Source organism: Melopsittacus undulatus, chromosome 2 (assembly GCF_012275295.1).
Source record: "Melopsittacus undulatus isolate bMelUnd1 chromosome 2, bMelUnd1.mat.Z, whole genome shotgun sequence".
In the NCBI taxonomy this organism is placed as follows: Eukaryota; Metazoa; Chordata; class Aves; order Psittaciformes; family Psittaculidae; genus Melopsittacus; species Melopsittacus undulatus.
Genome location: NC_047528.1, coordinates 60,475,955 through 60,500,316, shown reverse-complemented (window position 1 = coordinate 60,500,316; position 24,362 = coordinate 60,475,955). Strand labels below are relative to the sequence as shown.

Below are 24,362 nucleotides of genomic sequence, written 5' to 3'. Positions count from 1 at the left end.
TAAGCAAGCGTTTTTACAACTATTTCATCAGGAGGGGCCCTAATGCCTACCTTCATGCCTACCATCCCTCTTACGCATTCAGGCAGTCCACAGAGACTTGAGTCAACACCAATCTTGCTTAAGCACTTGCTCTCGAAAAGGCTTGTACTTCTTACCTGCTATTACTACACTACATAAAACCAATAGCTTCACACAAGAACCTGTTCTCAGTCCCCCAAACCTGCATGCAGCAGCCTGTGTTCTTCCATTATTAACCAACTTTCCAGTGTTCTTTCAGAAAGTCAGCAGCTATCTAGTTCTGTAATACAAGTCTGTTATTCTTTCCTGTCCCTTCAAGTACACCCATCACTAGCACAGCCTGCTTTCTGTGTGCTCTTCTTTGCAGAACACAGCAAAGCAATATAAACTACGCTGGCTATTAGTGCTTGTGTATCTTCTCAGCTTCCTGGAGGTCCTGGATGTCTTTTTTTAATGGCCTCTCACTGCTTTAAAAACATCAAAACAATCTGAAGATTTTATTTCCAGTAAAAAAATCAGAGTTGTAAGTGCTTTCCAGTGTTAAAACACACCATTTGATCAACTCTCCTTACCTCTGATGGTTCTTGTTGCCCATACATTTTCTAGTTCTCCTAAACTTTGAGATTTATTTTTGCTGAGGACAGGGACGGACACATAGTTCATGACAAAGGAATGCCATCTGCTGTTGTAGCATATGGCATTCCTTTGTTATAGCAGAAAACTCCATAGCACGTTTTCTATTTTATTGCCTGTTCTTTTCCAAACAATTCTCAAAATTCAATGTGCTTGTTTCCCACCAAACCCTGATGCAACATTTGAATAACATATCCTGCCACGACTTCAAGATCTTCTACAGTGCTAAGAGATCCTCTTGGGACACTTACCCTATCTAGTTTGGTTTCCACCAATCATTAATCCAGGGGAGGACTGTCCCATTCTGACACCTTAGTTTCTTTAACAAGCTGATTAAGGAGCTTGATAGCCAAAGGCTTTTCGGTATCTTTAAGAAATCCAAGGACATGGCACTGATAAGATAACCCTTATCCACATGGTTGTTGACTCTTTCAAAGCATGACTTTGAAAAGACATTAACTTCACAACTTCCCTTTTCCTCGCCCTCTAGAAAAGCCCTGTTAACGCCTGCCCATTATCATGTTTGTCCATACATTTTACTCCTCTGTTATGTGCTCAACCAATGTGCCTAACTAAAGTTTGACTTACTCATCTGCAGTTACCTGAGCCCTTCAGAAACTGGTGTATGAAATGTGTCTATCCTACTGATACTATATGAATTATACATATACTGAGTTAGCAGCACAGAAGTACCATTGCTAGGCTCTTTAGGGACTCACAGGTAAGATAATTCTCTGGACAAGGTGATTTATAAACATTCACGTCATCAGGTTTTTCCTAAGACAACAACTTCTAGCAACACTTCAGTAGGACAACTTCATATAGAACACTGTCGCCCTGAGACTCCCCATAATCATCCTGACCACCTCTTGACACTTCAGATGCACCCAGAGACTTCGTTCTTCTATAATAAAGCAATTCCTTATGCTATCACGTTGCTTCTTAAAATCTTTTATGACGTAAAAAAAGACAAATGCAAAATTTTGCACTTGTGACTCCACGCAACAGCAACCATCAGGGTTCAATGTGCAGAAAAAGACTGGGGTGTTATTTGTGGGAATCTAATCACTGCCTTCTGTTAAGTGAAAGAGTTCTAGAGACTGACAGAGCACATGACAAAAGGGAAAGAGAGTACAGTCACAAGTTGTTGCCCAGCAAATTCCAACCAGATATGAGGAAATAAAAGTCACAATGAAAACTGTAAAGCACAGTGACAGGTTGTCTGGGGGGTTGCCTGGAGATATACAGAAAAATTCAACTACTGAAGACTTTGTGCTTTGAAGCTGGCCATGTCTGATTATAAGGTTAGATCAGATGGCTTCCAACCTTCTTATTCATTTCACCCTGTGAATACAAACAGCTACGCTGAATCCGCATGAAGGGCACACACGCTTCTTTGAACTACATTTAACAAGTCAAAGTCAAGCTATGAAAGGTATCATTCTAAATAGGGAAGAGCATAACTGCTTAACAATGGGGCTGGGGGGAGAGAAAAGACAAAATTGAGCGTATCTGGTGGTGGGTTTTGGGGGTCTGGGTTTAGTTTTGGGGTTTTTATTTTGGTATGTAGGGGTGGAAGACCTGTGGTGTGTTGGGGTTTTTTTATTGTTTTATTTTTCTAAGGGGTGTTTTCAATTTGCCTCTGCCGAAGTGCATCCTACTCTTTTCTCATTTACCTCATGTGCAACCCTTTTTCTCATATGCACCTGCACTTCCATCAAAGGCTCACAATGCTCTGGTTTCAGAGTGCTTTTGTGAGTGTGGCTTTGCTGTTTGTCTTATTTTATTAACTTTACTTTGCAAGTGACTGACAGCTCAGGTTCTCAAAGAAATTTTACTAATTATTTGTTAATTACTCTAACAGCAAACACTGCAATCTGAATATCCCTGTACTCTGTGGCCAGCATATGGTGAGTGCAACAGCGTGCAGAAATTAAAACCACAAGTTTGCAAACGGCTTTGCTGGCTCTTTTTTGACTTTTCTTCCTTTTCAAAACAAAAACATAACTAATATTGCTAGCTCTGGCAATTCTTCCACCCCTCCTACCCCCCATTCTGAAGACCTCAAAAACATGGGGAAAGGCCAAATAAAGAACAACATAAATTTATACAAAAGGATATAACTTCTACTTAAATTCTCAGTCTCCCAAACATCACCAGTTTGGAAAATTATTCTTAGTAACTTACAAGCATCATTAAACCTATGGGGAAACAGAGCTCCATCAAGATGAAGTTCCAGAATGCTTCCAAACAGAAGATAATGATACAGACAGGACCAAGGAGTAATGCAGAGTAACACTTGCACAGCAGAAGGAGCAGCACCTTTTAACAAAATCTGTTATTTATCTATCTATAACCTGTTCCATCTAAGTGCTCTCTTCATACAGTGTGAAGTAAATAGCTGTTGGTTACTGCCTACATTTAGAGGAGGCTTTCTGAACTGGACCTTTGCTTGCATATAGAAATAAACCCAATCATTTTACCAAGAAGGCAGAATCCTTTGCAGAATTTTAGCAGTAAAGAGGACTGGTGATACAGCCAATTATGACATTTTAAATAGCCTGAGATGCCACAGGAAGACACAGCACATGTAACAGTAGAGAAAGGACTGCCCTCTGCAGACAAAGCAGTCGATCTCTGCAAAAGCTTACTGCTCCAGTTCATGGAACAGTATCAGCTCTGAATTTGCCACTTCAGATCAAAAGAGGATGGCTTGAGGTTCTCCTAGCTGCAGAAGCAGAAATCCCATCCATTCTAAGTGCTCTACCACCTTCTGACACAATCTGTCTTTGTGTTTTCCTTATTTACAAAAGAGAGAGCAGTCAACAGAACAAGCCTATTTCCTGATAATGAAGTCTTTAACAAACTAAGTTTTGTCAGTCTTCTAGCATAGAAGCAATATAGTATAGGCGAGAACTGGATTTGGTAAACACGTAATTTTGCAAGCACTTCCTGAATTATTATAAACTCCCCCAGAGAATATACAGAATAAGAGTGGCTTGTCAGAATGCAAACTAATTCCTACTGTCTCCTGCAACAATCTCAACCAACCTCTGTCCAGCAGACAAATCTGTAGTAAATACTCTATATGATCAGTGGCTAGGAGTTAAGCAAAAGGTTATTTTAAGAAAAGTCACAAGAACTCATAACTAAGGGATTATCAGTTGAAGAGCCAATAGTTTTCTTTTGGAAAACCAAAAAAGACCAGTGAGACATTCCATGAACATGAGGTCTAAGTAAGTAAACAGGCACTAGATTCCATAGTGATCATCACTTCTGGGACATGCCATCTGGAATATTGCATTCCTTAGTTTGGGAGCTTAATAAATAAATAAACAAATAAATAGGAGTAGAGCTTCTCTAAAGCCAGAGCACCTGCCCTGCTTCAGATGCAAATGTTGATATAAGATTGCATAAAAGCCATGAGAATTATCTGAAAGAAAAAAAAAAAGGGGTATAGATTCAGTCTTCTGTATGTGTATTTTTTCTTCTTTTTGGTAAGTGGAAGAATCTCTGGAAGGCTCCAAATCCTCACTGCTGTCCAAAACAGGATTCATCCTCTATCTCATTTCAGAGATTGTGCACCTGTGTTTGAACGGTGGTGAAGCAGGGGTCAGAATATCATCTATAGTCAAGATGGGAAATAATGCACAGAAAGTAAGAACTTCAGAGCTACAGAAAGCTGGTACAGCCATCAGGACACAACCAAGTAAGTTAAGAGAAGTGCCCAACTCATCTACACAACTAACACTGAATAAGAGGTAACAAAATAAAGGTCTAAAAGAAACATCCTGAAACTACAAGGTACCATTATCAACATCAAAACAGGAAAAGTTTTCTGTATGAATTAAATCTCCCACCTCTTTCTCTACCTCAAAGCATCACGACAGCAGGAAATGGTGTACTAAAGTCTCAAATCCATTAATCTGTCTCAATACAGTGTCCAGCACAAGGCATGACAATGATGTCATTCAGTCCCCAACACAAGATACAAAGGAAATAGAAATCAAATGCTAAGTAGTTCCGTCTAGGACTGTCTACAGTACTTTCAGTGCATTCTGCTTTATAAAATCTACCCTAAATCGCTGAGCCTGAACCACTGCTTTCTTCCCTGTGCAAGAGGAGGAAGACGGCGCTAGGATAAAAACAATAGTTTAAAGGTGCCATTTAAAATACTTTTTATCCCATCCACATCACCTTCAAAGAAAATCATTCCTTGACACAAAAGCATTAGCTTGACTAGTTTTAGATTATTAAGTTACATATATACACAGAATATGTATAAAGAGTGTAATTAGAAGATGTGTGGAAGAAGACAGAGGTGACAATTGTATCCCAAGAGCTGACTCCTCAGATGTGCGGCACTCCTGAGAAGTTGCATTTTTTAATGTCTTTTTCGCAAACACCACAGATACTTTATGGTTAGTCATGCTAGTTTTCAGAAAACACTGAACTCTTTTTTTTTAACTCTTTTTTTTTTTCTGAGGTTATCAACCTACCACAAGGTGAGACAACACATACAGGACTGTCTCTGTGTGCCAAATCAATTAAGAATATCTCTGCTCATTAACACCTCACACTACCCTGTTAAGACAACAAAAATACTTATACAGCAGTTTTGAACATTTTTTTTACAAAGATATCAATCTTCCCCAATGTCTAGTACTACTACGGTTTTAAGTAATTTCTTACACCAACTCAAGACTTTTAGGTGATTCTGATCAACCTTAGATATGACTACTAATACTTTGGCTATTACAAACCTGACTTCCAAGTCTGTGTTGAAATGAACTGTGCGGTTTACCTTGAGACTTTTAAAAGTCTTTCTAGACTTTCCAAAATATTGTTCTTACTTGCAGCAACAGTTTTCTTTCCAGACCTTCACTTTCGATAATAATAATTGGATTTACTTCAGCTGCAATAATACATAGGCATTTTATAACCAATGTTAAGGTATATATCTGTTTGCTAAAACCTGAATCACTTGCTCTGAAATAGAGCTCTACTTTTAGAGGAAAAATTGCAGACACTGCCAAAAATCAGAGAGAGTTTGATCTTCCAAATCAAATTAACAGTAACAATACATTGCAAAAGTTTCTTGTCATATAAATAAAAAGAACAAGACAATCTTACAGCTAGACAGAGTTGAAATGTGACAGTCTAAATACAACTTTAAAATTTACATATTTGACTTCATTTTTTCACTTACTGAGTCTGCAATGAAAATAAAGCTAAAGTTTTTATGCCCATAGAATATGAAACCTTATCTTAAAGCGTAAGAGGTGAAAGGAGCTAAAGACACCTTCTACAAGTATTCTCTGGTTACATACCAATAATGCCACCTAGTGGCATGACAGATCTAAATTTTCTTTCTGAATAATCTGAAATTAATGTATACCCAACCTCTCCTGGAAGTTGTACAAGCACTAGAGGAAGCACAAGCTTGCAGCTCTTTTTCACCACGTATAGATTGATGCCTCTTATTCTACATTCAAAATGTTTTCAAAGATGGACGATTTTGGAGCATTTTCTAAATGCTATTTTATGTCCACAACCATTTTTCTCAAGATTACATACATTATAGATGATACATGTTTTGTTTGAGTTTTGTTTGTTCTGGGGAGATTTTATTTGCTTGTTTTTCTTGGGTTTGGTTTGCTTTTTGGGTTTTTTGGTTGGTTAGTTTTGTGTTTTTTTTTTTTTTACTGTTTTCTCCTCTTGGAACAAATCTCCAGATTCTACAGCTTTAAGACTTTATGAGCAAGAAGCTGTCCAACTTAACTGTTCAGTGTAACTGCTGTGCAAGATGAGTGATGTCCCCTTTCCATCACTCATCTGAGGAACAACCGCTACACACCCTAACAAAGCTCAATCTAAAAATAAGCTATTCACAGTTCCCCAGATTTTTGCCAGTGCAAATAAAAAATTTACATAAGTCCATTCACAGGCTATTCTGGAAGTGTTGCAGCAAAGCTGTTCAGGCTGTAAGAATTGTTGCATAATAACCTGTTTTTGTCAGAATAGTCAACCTTTGCTTATCTTTCAGAGTTGATTCATACACCTGCTTCATCCCGTACACACCTTACAGAACTTTAATTAAATGTTGAGGAACCATTTCAGGAAAAATATTCTGCTTTCTCCCAAACCGTATTTATGCAATCATGTCCTTTTTAGCCAGCATACAAGCCATTTTTTGTCCTCTACTACCCCCCTAAGCCCTCTATTCCTCTGACAGCTGAGCTCATTCTCCTTTCACATCTGGCTGGCAATATGTGCAAACCTCATCAGGTCTTCAGTTTCTTGTGGAGGCTGCATTTTGAATTTGCTGAGTTTTTAAAAGTTGTACTATTCAAAAAGATGATGTAATGCACCCTCTTATATTACAAATCCAATGACACCCTGAGTGCTATGAGAACACAAGGAGAATTAACTTCAAAAAGTAGCCAAGCTCCTGCACTCTCCCCAAAGAGCCTGCCCTATTACTGTTGCTGGGGGCAGCAGACTGGACTAATCAAACCACTCATCTGACAGTAGGGAGATTTTTGATGCAATCAGTTCTCAAAGTCTCCTTGTGATTGACTTTCAATTTCCAGAAAAGATTATTTCATTTTAAAAAATAAAAAGCCAAAGGGGAAGACAAACAAACAACAAAAACCCTTCCACTTTTAATGATGACTACAAGAGAAGAATAGAAAGATTATCTCCTGACCTCCTTCAACTTATCTTAAGTGGTACACCAGATACACTTCTGCTACCCTGCAGAAAACTTACTTTGTGTTTGGGTTTTGCATTTGTTTGATTTTTTTTTAAATATATTCTTGTGGACTGAGTCCTATTACTTGTGAAATGAACTGAAATTCTGCACAAACATAGCAAGACAGTGGAGGATTGAAGTTTTTCATATAATAGCATGTAACATAGACAGCTACTTTTAGAGAGTACATACTAATTTTGTGTATAGTAGTTACATTTTAAATTCCAGTATTTAAAGACTATACAACCCCCCTAAAAATTATAAAAAATGTCAACAGAAAATGAGTACTACTTCACTGGATAAATTCTCATATGCATCTGAGTACCTTAGTGACAAAATATTAGTTATTTTAAGCTCTGATTAAGACTACAGAGCCTGCATATAAAACACAGGCAATTTAGAGGCAAGAAATGTAAAATGATCAAGCCAAGAGAAACAGTTGTTTCTTTTCAAGATTTAGCTGCTGTCCATGAATTTTAAGAGAGTCTCTCAAAAGCAGTGAGGTGCAGAAATTCAATGAGGATAGCTTAGTTTACTTATATTATTCATGCTGGTATACACTGAAAACAGTTTCAATGACTCTCAAACTGGAGGAGCTGCAAGACAGGATTGTTCCCCTGAATTCATTTTAGAAATTCTATAAACAACAAAATGGCCTTTACTTTGCCCAGTTATACTTAAAATAGCTACATGATAATGGAAGATTAACATTTACAATTCCTGCTATCTAGACTGCACTACCTGTTTTGACTACCTCCCTACTGTAACAAGACTGTAACAAGGTCTAGACAAAGACACCTACATGAGTGTAAAATGTTCTCTAAGTACCTGTTTTGACAAAAACACAGGTTTTACTACCAACAGGGGTACGTAAAATGGTATAGCTGTTAAGGAACAGGTATCTACTAGCACACCTTTTTTGTTCAGGTGTATGAGACTGTGTCAATGAACATACATGTGAACCAGTTAGTAAGTGTCACTTACTCAACCCTTAGCGCCTTCTTCATCAAAAGCAGATCACGGCAATTAGTCAGACAGCTCACTTCTGTGAAGCAATGTATATTTTAGACAAGGGAATGTCACAGAGAGAACCAAGTGAGATTCCAATCAAATACTTGATGTAACTAGAAAAACTGTTAAGTTAAACTGATGGTAACAGAAACAGGCTATGAAAGCAAATGCTTAAACGGGTTTCCTGAAATGGCATATAAAAGGCCAGAGCAATAACACTAATGGAGATCACCTGTGCTGGACTACAGGTTAATCTGAAAGTACTATCATAAACCAATAATGCATAAAGTCAATAGATTTGTCAACAGTAAGGTTTATGAGAACATCAGACAAGAAGTAGGTGACTCTGTCCTACTGAATTTTACCCTACTTGGTACAGCCTATCAAAGCATACCAACTGCCACGCACAAGACTAAACTGGACTACTGTAATTTGGAACAAACAACAAAGGAAAATAGCCATTTCACCAAAATGTATTGTGAGGTGCCTGTGAAACAAACATGGCATTGCATAAAAACGTTACTGATACCCCATAAAAATAGGACTGATGTTTCACTTGGGAATTGTATATATATGCTCACTTGTGTTCAAGAAGGTTAATGAAGGCCATCAAACAGGGTCAAGGAGTGACGATAATGAAAATACAGAGGACAAAAAGAACTTATGTGATGAGGAAACTAGGGAACAGTGGCTAGGTGGCCTCTCAAACTAAAAACTCTTCAGATACCCTCCTGTTGTTTATAAAGAATGCACAAACACACTGGAGAAAACTATTAAATGGAAAAATAACACTGCCACCAGCAAAATGCATAAGCTGGCAAGAATATACTTAACTGGAAATCACAGAATATTTCTACAGTCTCATTATGAAACAGCCTTCCCACAGGAATACAGGAACAAAAATCTAATCTTCATATACAGCATCATCAGTTTAAAGAAGAGGTTATATGACATAGCTATCCAGAACTGCAGGCAACTGGAACTCAGCAGTGATACTGTTTTTTCCTCCCAGTATGCTAATTACAAAGTACAGCTACTAAGTCCCCAAGAGTTAAGATACTCTTGGTTTTGAGCTTAAATATCAAATTCAAGTTTATTGCCTGTGGTTTATGAAGCTGCCTGATTACATTACCCTATCATGCATGCACAGCCATTATCTGAAAGTCCAAACCAGTTCTGTTCAAAATATTTTGTCAGATAGGCTTGCACTAGTGTGTATGCACTATCATAAAAACTGTCACAACCCATTTTAAACTTCTACACTTTTGCATTTCTCCCATTTGCTAGAACACAGAGCCAAAGCATGTTTTACACAATCCTGGCCTTTACACTTAAACCCAAGCTACACTGAGGAGATCACACATTGGATAACAAACTACCACTGAACTTCACACAGTTTAAAGACAATGATAAACCAGAAAAAAAAAATCTACAGTTTGCTTGCTAATTATGCGATATAACTTAGAAAAGCTTTACAAAAACTACGCTAAGTTTAAATAGTTCAAAGCCAATAATAAGCGTAACAACTAAAAATCACAAAATGGAGAGTCCTACTAAAAATTGTGTTCTTACCTTTTCCAGGACTTAGGTTTTGGTCTATAAACACCTTAAGCTCTCCATTGGCTTCAATTAGTCCAGCCTGTTAAAGAAAGTAACTTTTATTAAAACTCAGAAACAGAGATACCCTTTACCATTAACAATGGAAGATGACACACCAGAAGTCTCTGCTACTACTAGTTGTATTGGTCACAGAACTGACACTACGCAATGGCACTGTTTGTGGCATAGTATTTGCAAAATTTTTTAAAACTTGATTTTATAAATACCATACTCTTAAAAAGCAAGCAGGAAATCAGTTTATACCGACTTTGCTATTTTGTCCTAAGTTCTTTAACAGGCATCTGAACACCCTTCTAATCAGAACCACTGACATCTGTGACAACACCATTCTCTGTGGAGATACTATTTACCTGTCATAGAAGTTAAAAACATTACAGCAAAAACAATAGAAGTGGTAAAAATCACCTTAATCCATTTTAATCAGAAAAAGGGCATTAAGAAGAAACACACTGAGCCCTTAGGTGGAAGAGCTATGTTTATAAAATCATCAACATCCTTTGCGAAAGATCACATTATAAATTATTTTTAAAAATAAGTTTTGGACAGAAAACATTTATTAGTAACATTAAGTACTCGATGCAGTAATTCCCTAGCATCTCCAGATAAAACAGTTCTGAAAAAAAAATAAACACAGGACATACAGACTGTTTACATTTAGAAAGAATAGCACAAAAGTTAACACTTGCACTTAACCATAATTTAGTGTGTGGTGTTACAGACGCTGAAAAGTCCCTGGCCACATTTTGTGCATAGCTGGCATTTCTGCTGGCTGCCAAGTCTGCCAGTCTTCAAGAGACAATTAAGTGGTTTGCTGTCAGTGAGCAACAAAGCTTTTTCCCTTCATAGTCTACTTGAAGAGCCCTAGTCATGTTTTGCCAGAAGCTCAGCAAACTAGAGCCACTAGAGGATGCTGTGGTGCTGTTATTTGCCAGGTGTATGACAGCAATGATTTCTTAAGACCGGGAACTTACAAAATACAAAACTTTCTGTCCTTGGTGAAAGAAAGGGGAGAGAGGAGAAAAAGATGACAGAGCCCTGGTACAGGCTGGAAAGTGAGCAGAAGATAAATTTTGCTAATGGAAGCATAAAGAGCAGTGGCCTGTAACGGCATGGCAGTGGTGAAGGTCTGGTAGCACAAAGAAAACGTAAGTGAGGAGACCGCAGAACTGACAGGTAGAATGAAGAGCCTGTAGCAGTTCTGTCCTCCATTCCCCTAATTCTCCCCTCCCGAACCACCAAGTATCAAATCAAGAATTACCAGTATACAAACAGTGCCTGTTCTCCATCTTGCCCACAGTAGGGATGCAAAAGTCCACTTGAAGAAATCAGTTATACTGCCCTATTTCAGGCAACAGAGCTTTTTATAAGCTTAATTCTTTATCACACTTACCATACTTACTACATAATTCAGAAGGGTAACAGACTATATCAAACACTCTCAGAGAAAGAAGTTAATGTTCATCAGCATGAATTGGTATCATGTATAAAGATGTTACTACAGCTACATTGTATGGCAATTTGACATTCCAGAACATTGGAACCCAATGGCTATATGAAGATGAATTTGAGTATTACATTATACTCCCTACTCTACCTCAATTTCACAACAGGAGTGTTTAAACCACACAGGAAGTGCAGTCTCATTGCCTTTATTTCTTTAAATGCAGTCCTTCACAATTTCTATTCAACAACCAAAAGAGGTGGTTTGTACTCAAGTATTCCTGCAAATTTGCTTTTCCATGAAAATCAACAAGATATCAATGAGACTGGGAAGACATTTAATATATTGACTTTGTGATCAGTGGACCATGAATAAAATGACTGTTTTAATCTGTGATGTCTTTAATTTTAGAAGCACATGAATTTAATAATTTTGAATTATCAAATCCATTCATCAGTTTAATATACAAAAGCAGACTTAAATCAAGCTCACACATCAGTTACAATGATAATCCAAAGCCAAATACTTAAGCTGTGATATTCAGCAAATTCGAGTATTAAATACGAAATACTATTTCAGCAATTACAAATCAGGCAGTTCGGTAATGAGCTACTTAGTGGTCCCTTCTGTATTTGTTAACTATTATGGTCTCAAATATAACTATTTCTATTAATTAATTTTATCTCTAAGTATTTAACCAACCACTATACCCTAGTATCAAATAATGTTACAAGCTTCAAGTTTTCTTCTACCTAATTAAAATATACACGGATAAATATTAGCCAAAACAGTATGCAACTCCAAAACCCACAAGCTAACCTGGCATTACAAAGGGTCAGGTTAGTGCTACATGTCCTGGACCATGCTATTGTGTGACTGGAATTACGCAAGTCACTGACAAATTGGAGGACACTGCAAAATCCACTGCATTTAATCAATAAAGGAATACAACTTGGTAAAAATCAGAGAATAGCAGTCACTGAAAGACAAGAAGAATCCCCTCAGGAACCACAACACTGATGAAGAGTACAGTAGTAACATTCCACCACCTTTCCATACCAGTCTCTTACTAAAGGTTCACAGCTCTAGCACTTAAAATGGCTGGTAAATATTCAACTTATTTGTAAGAGTATGCCTAGGAAACACTCCAAGAGAACTATTTGGAAAGAATATGACCAAATTCCACAGCAAATAGCACCCTCAGCTGCTATTATTGACAATGAAGACTAATTTCTAATGAAAATTCTGTTATCCTAGCCTTAGTATGTTCTTCACCCTTCTGGATACATTATGCAATTCTAAGGTTATCAAAATTTACCACTAGTTTTGAGTCTTCTCAGTCACAGATACAAGCTTTTGGTGGAAGGAAACAAAAAAGGAAAACTTCCATTCTGCATGAAATTCTGGTGTCTTTGTTCTAAAATGGAAATACTAAAATAAGTATTTCCATGTATTTCAAATAAATTCCCACCATTTTTCAAGCATGTTATCTGGGACAGGAGACCAAGATTACTCCCCTGTAGCACAGTACACTGCCCAAAAGAAGAAAAGAAAAGAAATAGAGGAAAATGTGACCATAGCTCCCATAAGGTCTATCTCAGTCACAGATTCACAATGGGAGGGACAACACCCAAACAAAAACCAAACAAAAAAACCCACACACAACCCAACCCCCCTCCCCAAAAACAACACACCCCAACAACAAAACCAAACACACCAGTAAGAAGTATCTGCTTTTCCCCACTGGAAAAGTGACCTTCTGCCAAGGAGGGTTCAGACATGAAGGAATTTCTTTTTTTTCTGATGGGAAAATAAACATAGCTTTCAGGCCTTACCAAGCTACTCCTTACAAGGTACTTTATTTTTTTTCACCTGATAATGCTTTTATTATTATTCCACATTTTCTTCTTTCCATCATTCTCAATTTCAAGATGCAGTACTTCCTTTGATGATAACACTAGAGCTGCTTGAAATTAATACCATGCTCTTGATACTCAACTCTGAAAGCTTATTAAGTGCATACAACTTCACAATTTGGTACTGCTTTCCTCTTCAAAGAGACCCTGTGGCTAGCTAGGTATACCTCTCTGGCTACATAAAGAACCTCCTAACATCCTAAACAGGCAACAGACACACCCTTTATCTTTGTCACATTACAACAAAATCAGCAATTTAAAAAAAATGATTAAAAAATCTTGACACTCAACATAGATTCTAAACTGTAGTAACTTAAGATCTCCTTTCCACAAATCAGAGGAATAAGGTTAAAGACCACTGGACAAATAAGTAAGTCTGGTAATTTTAGTTGTGGAAACTATGCTGGAGTGGAGACCCCAACTACTACCTGGGCTTTGTCTAATCACATCATTCAGAACTTCTAAGGAAAAGAAATCAATTGATGCGCTAAACATATCAAAACTTCAACTGAAGTTAGTTTTGGCTGGCTAGGAGGTCATCAGCTGTCAGGGGACTATGGGCTGGAAAGTCTATTTTTGTTTTGTTTACAAGGAAAAGCTAAAAAGACTAAAAGTGCCCTCAGTCTGAAAGTCAGTAGACTAGGAAACATCTTTTCATTGGGATTAAAGTTAATCTGAAACAAAATTTGCTCAGAATTGCACAAAGTCCCTTAGTGCAGACTATCACAGAATAATTTAGTATCTTACTAACAAGACAGAAGTTATGCACCAGAAACACTCTTATGACAAAAGTATCATTTCTTCCACAGCTTTTCAGACTCATAACTCAATTTCTTAATAAAAACTGGTGTTAAATTATTCCCTAAACTTTTAAATTAAGCAGAAGAGTTTCAAGCTGAATGTGGACTGAAGGACAAGCAACCTATAAAAGCATGACCAAGAAGCTTGACTGACACAAGACTGGACAAGTACATGCGATAAGTCTATCATGCTTATGAGAGGAAGGTCCCTCTGCTACTCTAAATAAAATGGGGAACCAAAGGGTGCTTTTACGCCACAGAAATACCTCTTCCATCTTGCTTTTAGATAACAAGACCATTTTTAGTATACTCCATGAAAAAGAGACGAAAGAGCAAAATGGGCAGAAAGAAATGGCAACAGAGGTATTTGCCAAAAGGTACTGAGAATAGAAAACTGCTAACGCAAGATTAAGCCCTCTAGATTAAAGCACAGGACTGGGATTGACAGCAAAACACCAGATGTTCGTGCCAACAATGGTTACAGACTGGGAGTCAGAATGGGAAAGACAGAAAAACAGACAATCTGGGAACTGTCTAGGAAAGCAACAGAAAATGAGCTAGAAAATGAGATGAAAGATGGCAGATTAAGGGTTGAGGTAGAGAAACTAGGAGTCAATGAAAAAGTACAGGCAACAGAACTGATAAGAACCTAAAAGAATTCTTTACTAGACAGAGATTGGATCCTTTGAGAAGGGAAGAACAGGGGAACTAGGAAGACAAGTAACAATCTATTCTAAACTATGAGTGAAAGGACAAATAAGCTGGGACTGAGAACTTAAAAAAGTATCACAAAAGAAACAGTAAAGACAGAACCAGAAAAAAGAGAGGAACTGGAAAGGAACAGTATTCCCGTTAAGAGTACGTTTCCTCCCAAAGGTCGTCAAAGGCATCAGGAGGATGCTTCTCCTGTCTACAGGTGTTTGCAAAGCCTTTTAGTCAACAACCACCCATCTTGTGCAAACTGCACCTAACTCAACAGGTACACAATGACAACCTCTACTCATTTTGCTGCTTAAGAGTAGGCAATAAATGTAAAGGCCCTATGACATGCAATTTTGCTACTTGCCCTATCACTGACAATGTTGAGGTTTGTTTTGGTTTTGCTTTTTTTTTGCCTTACTTTAATATCAGGAAGCAACAAACACACACAATGGAAAATCAGCACAGCTACAAAGTAACACTCCTTAAGCAACCTTAATTCTTCTTTCACCCTGTTCTGGGTTCAGGAAAACATAAGCACATGTCATTTGCAACAAGATGATAATGCACTATTTTTCCCATTGGATTCTCATTCAGGGACCAAAGCAAACATGCTCTGGAAATGAATCATCACATAACTGCAGGAAACTATTTTTTATGGAACATCGAATTAATTTTTCACAAAAAATTAAAAGACACTTAAGGTAAGAAGCAGAAGACTGAAGGGAACAAAATTCTTAAATTTAAAACATTAGAGTTTCATTTTGCAAATTAAGTCAGTAAGAACTATTCTTTACTGTATAAAGTGATACAAAATAACTTTTATAGTCAGGCTATAGGAGCTTGATCCTGCAAAATTCTCAGATGTATTATTTCACTGAGTCTTAGTAGCTGACTTCCGAAACAGAGCTCATACCATATCCTCAGCTGATGGCACCACCTTCAAGATTAATGTGTTTTGACAGCCAATCAGCAATGAGCTAGACCATAGAAACGAGCTTTCAAAAAAGTATACTGGAATTATTAGCACTTCAACCAGCAAGGGCTAATAAAACCATTACATATTAAAGATTTGGATCACACAATACTGCAAAGGTAAAAACTAAATACAGATTAGTATCTCAGTTAAATACATCAAACTTTCGTCTGAATATAGGCTCCACCGATTATACGCATAAGCTGGACACTGTGTGTACAAAGAATGACACTTGACGTCTCCTTACTGCAGAATGTATCAACACCATTCGTTAGCTTTCTTGGCTGTTCATTCCGAACACACAGAGCAGCACATCTAGAATTTCGCAAAAACTAAATGAAGAATTCAGTTTGAAGGTAAGTCAAACAGTGGTCCAGTCTAAGCAGCAGCACAGATCAAAAATACCACTGGAGCTAAAGCCATTACACTGTGTTGTTTCTTAGAGTAATTCAATTGCCCAAGTGATACAAGTCTTGCAAAATTTAAAGCTGGCACCCAAAAATCTAATGGTGAAGCTGTTATAGTGAATCAGAATACAAGATTCCTATGGCGAGTATGACCAAAACATTGGCTTGCTACTTTACCACATAAACTAATTGGAAAATAAAAATCATCATTTGCGTGCTGGACCAAGCACTCATATGCAAAGAGGTACCACCAGCAGCCACTTCCACAGCAAGCTCCTGGTGCCGTTCTAGACTTGACATTAACAGACTTCTGTTTTTCCAGCCAAATTAAATTTTTACCGCCATATATTCAACAGCATCCGAACCACAGCCGAAAACAACAAACTGTTGTTAAAAAGGACTCGTTCCAATGCCATTTGCCTCACCAACCTCCTTATCAGCCTATTATAAAGCTACAGCAGCCCACAATGTAATTTTCAAGCAAGACTGTGTAACCATTAATGCAATACTGGGACACTTTGCAAATGTAACGCGACACAACACAAGTAGCTAGAAGCATTTGTGGGGATATGGACCACTGACAATCTTTAAAATCAAGCTGTCTGCTATCTGTCTGAGAACCACTTCAACACAGAGACGTTTAGCAAAGATTGGCCCATTTTTCCTCCCACTTCTGAATAGCCACAATAAATCTCCATTAAATGATACCCAGGCAAACACTAAAGTAAGTGATCCCTAGTGTAACTTAACTTCTAAAAGCTGCATTTTTGTTTAGTGTGTAAGTTGGCAGCACAGAGTATTTAACCAGAAATACTACAAATACATATCTATGCTGTTTTTAACTAACATATACAATTAATAAAGAAGTTAAAAACACTTGAAGGGTACAAGAAAATGCTTTATTTACACAAATAAACTGGCAAGGTGAAAGGCCAACTTTTGAGTTGCTATTTTCTGACTTATAAATACAAAGGGAAAAAGAGGAAACTATTATTGTGTAATTGGGATGTAAAAAGCTTAAAGATCACTTCCCTTCTTCCTTCTTTGAAAAAGCATGTTTTAAAATTTTAACAACATTCGAAATCCCAGACTGAGATGCCTTTTTAGAAGACCTAATTTTATCTTATTTGATCTTCAGTTTGCAAACTTCTGAACATTGTGGAACTCACTAGGGGCAAACAGAAATACATCAAGCTACTGAGAAGTCACTGAACTAAAATGGTATCAAAAAAACCTGATTTACTTAAGATTCACTAAAGATTTAACTTTTCTAGTCTGCCTCACTGAAATTCCCAGTATATAACCAAAAATAAATACAAAAGGAGAAACACATGCTGGTATTTTAAGAAAAGTCTGAAAAACATTTTGAAGATTTCAATACTTCCTAGGCACTGAAAGTGCATCATGCAAAAGAGATCCAAAATACATATTTTTCCTACTTCCATTAGGCTTCTTTTTTAATCCATCCCAAATGTAACTTTTTCAGACCACAAAGCCTTGCTCAAGATTGATGTAGAAGCACCACAGGAAAGTTATTAAGTACAACTTCTGTGGTGTTCTCGCAAAATTAATATGCAGAAGTGCAGAGCTTTTCCCCCAAAATTTAGCAAACCCATCCAGTAAAGCTGCAGTAAGAAATGAATTTGCTGTGGGGTTCTGAATATACTTTGAGTGAAATATTTATTAATACTGTAAAATAATGTAATACACAAATGTGCTCCAAATACTCAATTAAAATAAACCCTCAACATTAATCCCTATATCTCTAGGCCTCTTACACAGTAATATTAGATCAGGTCCTGAACTTGTTCAGGCATCACTTCTTACATGGTATCCCTCAGATTCACCCATGTGCACACTGCCTTCTTCGCAAAGTTAGATACCTGGCTCATAGCTGCTACTCAGTAAGATTAATAAAAGCACCAGGAAATACTGAAGAGATAAAGTAAGTTTTATGCAACTTAGAGATGAAGAGAAAAATCCTTCATAATGTAATTCAAGTAAAATACATCAGTAAACTATAATTAAAAAAACAATTATAATCTAATTCTAGAACCGAGCAGTTCAAAATCCAGTGCCATGGTCAGCAACCTATGAAATACTAAAATGCATGAGCTTTCCAGAAGAACAGCTCTCAAGAAAGATATTTTAGTCTGTGAGAAACTGAAGCTTAACAGTTGCTTATCAGTTTAAGTTCATGAAACGCCAAATTAGTTTTTCAACTCCCTGTTCTTCATGAACAATTATGTATTTTTTTAAATGACTGGAAACAGTCAATGCAATGTTGACGAACAATTGAAACGATCATAAGCAACTGCTACAACAGACAGTATTTTGTTTATGTAATTTACCTACTTTGATATATGCAATTATTGAGATCAGAAGGAATCCTACTCACTCCTTTTGTCTAGCCCCTTTCTCCTCAGTACCCACAGTAACACCATGCACTGGACTACCACCTCTAACAGACCAAGTTCCTGCAAGCAACTCCTGCTTCTTCTACCTAAACAGTGGGTCTTAGAGAAAAGACCCACAAGCTTCTCCTTCTTTATGGCTGCTTAAGAGGCCTCAACAGTCCATTTGCAACAGAGGTACCTGAGAGGCAGAACATGGTCACAGTACTAGTGGGATCTTCAGCTACCCTACAGCAAGTGTTAATTTAGTGATGGAAGGTAAGTTAACTGTTGATACTAGAAAGTATTTGCTGCCTTAATTTACTGATCATTTTCAATACATAACAGAAGAGTGGCTAGCAAGTATTCCTTACTCTTAGAGTGGGAACTGAAAGACAAATAAAGGAAGTTACCAAATTTACTTTCTTCCTATGGCAATCCCTGCTCCTTCTTCTGATGCTGCCTCCTGCTCAAGCTTAAGGATGCCAAGGATGGACAGGTCACAGTTCCACCTAGAGAACTGCACTCCCCACCAACCTATTAATCCCATGAATCCAACAAGCAGCAGAAGTCGGCTGAGGACCTCAGTGCGTACATCTGGCTCGGCTCCTCCAGCTCCTGTCTGGAAGTTGCCACATTTGTAAGCAGTGAAAGAGTTTACAGGAAACTCGGCAGTCTTAGCAAACAACACTGATTAACCAGAGAGAATGGCTAAGATGGAGTTTCTGGAGACTGTCTGTATGTGATGACCACCTCTGTCTCAGACCAAGAAACTTCCCACACAGTGCAAAATATACGTATGTGCCAAACTGTACCAAATTCCACTGACCTCAACTTCATTTGTCATTCAGCCTCTGACAAGCAATAGAATGATACCACTCCCACGGTACACAAGTCCTTGAGATACTGTAATTGGTGTTCTCTTGTCCACATGTGTTTTTTCCCATTGTTTCTTTAAATTACACAAAAGACAGTCTTCTAATGAAGTAATGAAGGTCTTCTGAACTGAATGAATGATACTCCATGGCCAATCTGCCTGATTCTGTTAGAATTGCTTCTCAGCTCCACCACACAATGATCATTTGCATAAAACTAAAAAATTGCTATGCTTTTGCTATTACCAGGCCACAATGAGCTTCTCTTTTCCCCCTTTACATTTACTGCATTCCAGATACCCTACACTTTATATAAAAGGTTTGTGTTTTTTTAAATATTGATATACCCACTGTTACTTTAACCTTCACCAGCTAGTACTTTTTTTTGCATTATTACTTTTCAACTTATCCTGCTATAACATTACTTGTGATTATGCTCTTAAACCTTCACCTCCAGGCTCCTGCTTAAGGTGCTCCATATGAATCTATCTTTCCTCCTGCCCCCAATAGCTTCCTGACCACTGATGAGGAAAATCAAAAATAAAAAAGGAAAGCTTTGTTGCTTATTTCTTTTTATTGTACACTCTGAAAAGCATTAGAGGGATAAATTTTAAAGTAATATTTAACAGAATTCAGACTTGGATCAAACAGCTGATGAGCATCTTGCCATTTTACCTAATCTGTACCTTTGCAATTATTTAATCCTTTATAAAAACACTTGAGTTTACTGGTATTCTCCATCATGCTCCCTGTTTGCTCAGTTACCCAGTAAAGTCTTAGTCTGCAAACTTTCACAGGTATTTGACTTTTCAAAGAAATCTTTCCAAATTACGGTTTTTGTAAAGAGGTATCAGAAGAGCTGGAAGAGAGCAACAAAAGGGAAAGTGCTCTCTCCTGTGGCAGGTGGGAGGAGGGGTTAAGGAGGAGCATGTTCTCTCCTGGCGCCCTGGCTCCACACCTTTCCTCTTCTGCAGAGCTGCCTGCTGCACCCACGCCAGAGCAAGCACAGGCCCCAGCAGCACAAGAGTAGGACATACACCAAGCCTGTGTTCCAAGGCTGGAGCACACTGAAGCATGTTTGGCCATGTAAATGCTATCTGAAACCCAGACTTAGCACAGTAACAGCATGGTCCTTACCACAGTTTAGCCATCTCAGCTTTGCTGAGAAAAAGGGAAGGAAGGGGTGGGGGCAGTCATCAACTATGCCATCTTCTTCACCACTACATCTCACAGTCAGTTAGTGCACTTCATAGGTGACATGGCAGAACCACAAGCCATTCATCACAGCCGTATTTCCATGTCAGAATATTTAAATTTACAGTGGTGCAGGTCTTCATGGATTCACTACCCAGAAATTCAGTGATACTGTCTCTATCATGATTAATGCCACTATTTACCTCGGAAAAGAACTTGGATTTTGGACAAAAAATATGTGAATAATTCTCTTCTCTTCTGAAAAAGAGCTATACTAAATAACATCTCTATTTTCCAGCATTAAACCAAACTTAACAGGACCCATAATCAAACCTGGAAATTTAACATTTCCCAGCACTCACTACACATTTTAGACATCATGTAATGGTGGGGTATGTAATAGTCTGCAAAAAGCTAAGCAGTTCATCTTTCCTCCCTGAGGCAGGATTAAGTATGTATAGAGGTTTTTAAGAACAGGTTAGACAATCCTTCACTTAAGATTGCATACCCTTTCTAGCTATCCTAGTCGGGTACTCAAATACACTGAAAATTTTACCTAAAACCTGACCTAGATTTTCGTTTTTTCCAAACTCAGCTGATTAATTCTTGCAATAAAGACACTGAACACATTTTCTTTTCCTATCTGTAGCATCTTCCTTCATTTCTGAAGTTTATTATATGTCATTTCTCCCTTTTCTAGAATAAGCTATGTCTTTCAAAAATTAGGCTTGTTCTTAAATGTCTTATTCTCATTCTGCTCCCTTAGACCTCCCAGGATATTCATCTGTATTCAGGTGCTAGTACTTCTGCACTTAGTTGATTTCTCCCCCAAAAGCTAATATTAAGTAACTGCACTTGTGTAGCTCAATTTGAACTGTTTCAATTTCATCTAGTTTAGCATTCCCCTTTCATTTTCTTCCCGCTTATATGGCCTTTCATTCCCTGAACTCTGCTATCTGCGACGTACTTGGCCACCCTTATCTCTTCCAGGCAAGCTCTGAGCAACTACGCATTTCTGGTTGCTTCTCTGCGCATTAAGATGTTTTTCAATTGCTTCTGAACTACTAAAACTCTCTACAAGGTTAGTTTGTTAAACTGATCGCTATTTCATGGAAGTGCTTGCTATCTGAAAGCTAACACAGTCAGATTGTAACCTGCTGGTTAAGAATTTTAATTATGTCACTTTCTATTAGCTTATATGCTCTTTAGTTTTTTGAGGGTATTTTTTCTCTGAAGGGGATATACGTTCACATTTGAATATGGAGCAATGTCTTATTTTCAATAAGGAAATGTGAAAGCCACATTTTATTAGGTATTAACAATTAATTACATCTTAAAGGCAGAACCTGTTTAAATTTTGTTTAGAAGTATTAGAAAGAGTAAAGAGTAAACACAGTTCAAGATGTAGGCTACTGAATCAGAGCCACTAACGTTAGCATTAATGGTAATGGAAGTCCACAATAAAAGTCCGCAAAGACTGTTTTCACATACACAAACTAGTATCTTTTGGTAGATTAACAATTAACACAGACACTGAACCATCTTCACTCCCTTGAATATAGATGATGCCTCCTTGAACTCAAGAAAGGAAATGCTAGTTGACTACAACAGTCAATGACAAATTTGTCATCTGAACAGTATTTGCTGGGTTTTTTTAAAATCAATTCAAAACCAAGTTGGTTTAGTGTTCAGTCTGAATGCACATGACACCAAAAGCCCAAATGCTTTTATGAACATAGTAAATTCTAGAGATTAATTACTCTGAAAAAATGGCTGCAGATCTGAAGCTGGTTTATGCTTTTGCATCTACAGAAAAACACAGTCTAGGCTTGATGTACAATGTATAAAGTTTCATATATTCACTAATGCCAGCTATTATAAAGCAAGACCTCGCTTGCTTTTGTTAACAGAAACAAAGATACTCCATGAGCTATGCTTCCACCTATGATGTGCTACAAACATACTTACATCTTTTGCCATGTTACCAAACACTAGAAATCAGTCCTCTTAAAATCTTGACGGCTGCAGGACACAGAGACAATGGTGCTATTTTCTGGAAAACAAGTAAAGACAACATCAGCCGTAAAAATTAAAGGAGGGAAAGTTTTTACAATTGACTACTGCCAAATACAATTCAGTGTTCAAATAACCGGTTTTAAAGAGGAAAAACTTTCCTGTCATCACCAATTCATCCCCTAAGGCCCCCCCCCCCCCTCACGATTACGTGTGGGAATCCCTCCTTTCCCGATAGCGGGGCTGAGCCCTGCGTGGACCCGACCCCACCGGGGTCCCTGTCCAGCTGCACCCCTTACAACACCGCAGCGCGGGGCGCGGCGGGGCAAACGATCCCTCCCTCGGCCTCCTCCTCCTCTTCCCCACCCCCATTTCTAGCAGCAGGCGAAAGTAGGCCCCAGGGGCCAGCTCCCCCTCGGGGCCTTGCAAACCCCCCCATCTCTTCTTCTTCCTCCTCCTCGCAGGCAACCGGGCACACGGCAGAGGCTGGCAGCTGCCACCCCACGCCCCGGGCACCCCGACCAGGGCCTCACCACCCGGGCGAAGCCCTAAGCCCCGCGCCGCCTCCCCCCGCCCCGGCAGCAAGGGGCCGCGCTAATCGCCTCAGAGGCGGCGGGGGCACGACGAAGGGGGGACGCGCCCGCGCGCCGGGCTGCACTGCCGGCGGTAGGGGGAGGGGAATGGGGCGCGCGGTCCACCCCATCCCCATCCTTCTCGCACAACCGGCGGCAGCACCCCCTTCCTCCTCCTCCACAACCCCATCCCACCCCCCAGTGCTCCCCATCCTCCTCCTGCTGCAGGCTGGCCCGGGCTGCCCGCACCTGAGCGGCCGAAGGCAGAGAGCTCCGGCTCCATCCCCCGCCGCCACCCGCAGACAGGGACCCGGAGCGCGGAGCAGGAGCAGCACCCCCCGCCCGCCGCCGCGCTGCTGCTGCTGCTGCTGCTGCCGCTGCGGAGGCGCCCAACTGCACATGTGCGGCGGCGCGCGCGCGGGCCTGGCGAGCCCGGCGGGAGGGGGCAGGGGAGGAGGGAGACCAACGGCCCCAACGGCAGTTCGGGCAGGGGAATGGGGGGGAGAGCGGGGGGGAGCCGGCTGGGTCCGCCCCCCTTCCCCGTGCTCCGGGGCGGGGGGAAGGGACAGGAGGAGTGGGGGGTCTCCGCCGGCGGCGGGTTGGCTGTCACTTCTCAACCCGCCTCTGCCCCCGCCGGTCGCCAGCTTGGCGGGCTCGCGGCCAGTCACTGCGCGCACCCCCCTCCTCCCAACACACACATACACGTACCCGGACCGCCCCCCCCAGCCCGCCCGCGGCCCCACACACCTGCCCGCTGCCGCTGTCCCGGCCCGCGCCCCAACCACCGAGGGGCTGCACGGGGAGTTGTGGGGGGGGGGGGGTGGGCAAAGGTGAGTGAGCGGGGCAACCCCTCCGCCGGACGCGCGCGCTCGAACGCGCCGCTCTTCCCTCTTTTTTTTTTTTAATTATTTTTTTTTTCCTGCAAACGGGGAGGGGGTAAAAAAAAAAAAAAAATTGAAACTTACACTTTTGTGCGTCCCCCCGGCGTGACGCTGCGCGCTGACGTCACGGGGTGTAGCGTGCCTTGCACGGGCACACGC

The 24,362-nt window shown here is 39.5% G+C and overlaps 1 protein-coding gene across 4 annotated transcripts in view; it reads right to left on the bottom strand.

The window, feature by feature from the left end:
* Positions 1 to 24,362, bottom strand: part of TFDP1 (transcription factor Dp-1) — a 44,146-nt gene extending 19,784 nt beyond the window's left edge. Inside the window, exons 1-3 of one of the 4 annotated variants that reach the window (XM_034059957.1) lie at positions 24,288 to 24,362; positions 22,706 to 22,790; positions 9,989 to 10,055 (exon numbers count right to left, since the gene is read on the bottom strand). In XM_034059957.1, the coding sequence (XP_033915848.1) occupies positions 9,989 to 10,055; positions 22,706 to 22,717 (79 nt within the window). In that variant the 5' untranslated portion in view covers positions 22,718 to 22,790; positions 24,288 to 24,362. Of the gene's footprint in view, positions 1 to 9,988; positions 10,056 to 22,705; positions 22,791 to 23,571; positions 23,704 to 24,069; positions 24,108 to 24,287 lie in introns of those variants that run through there. The other 3 variants (XM_034059958.1, XM_034059956.1, XM_034059960.1) reach the window with 3 other exon arrangements.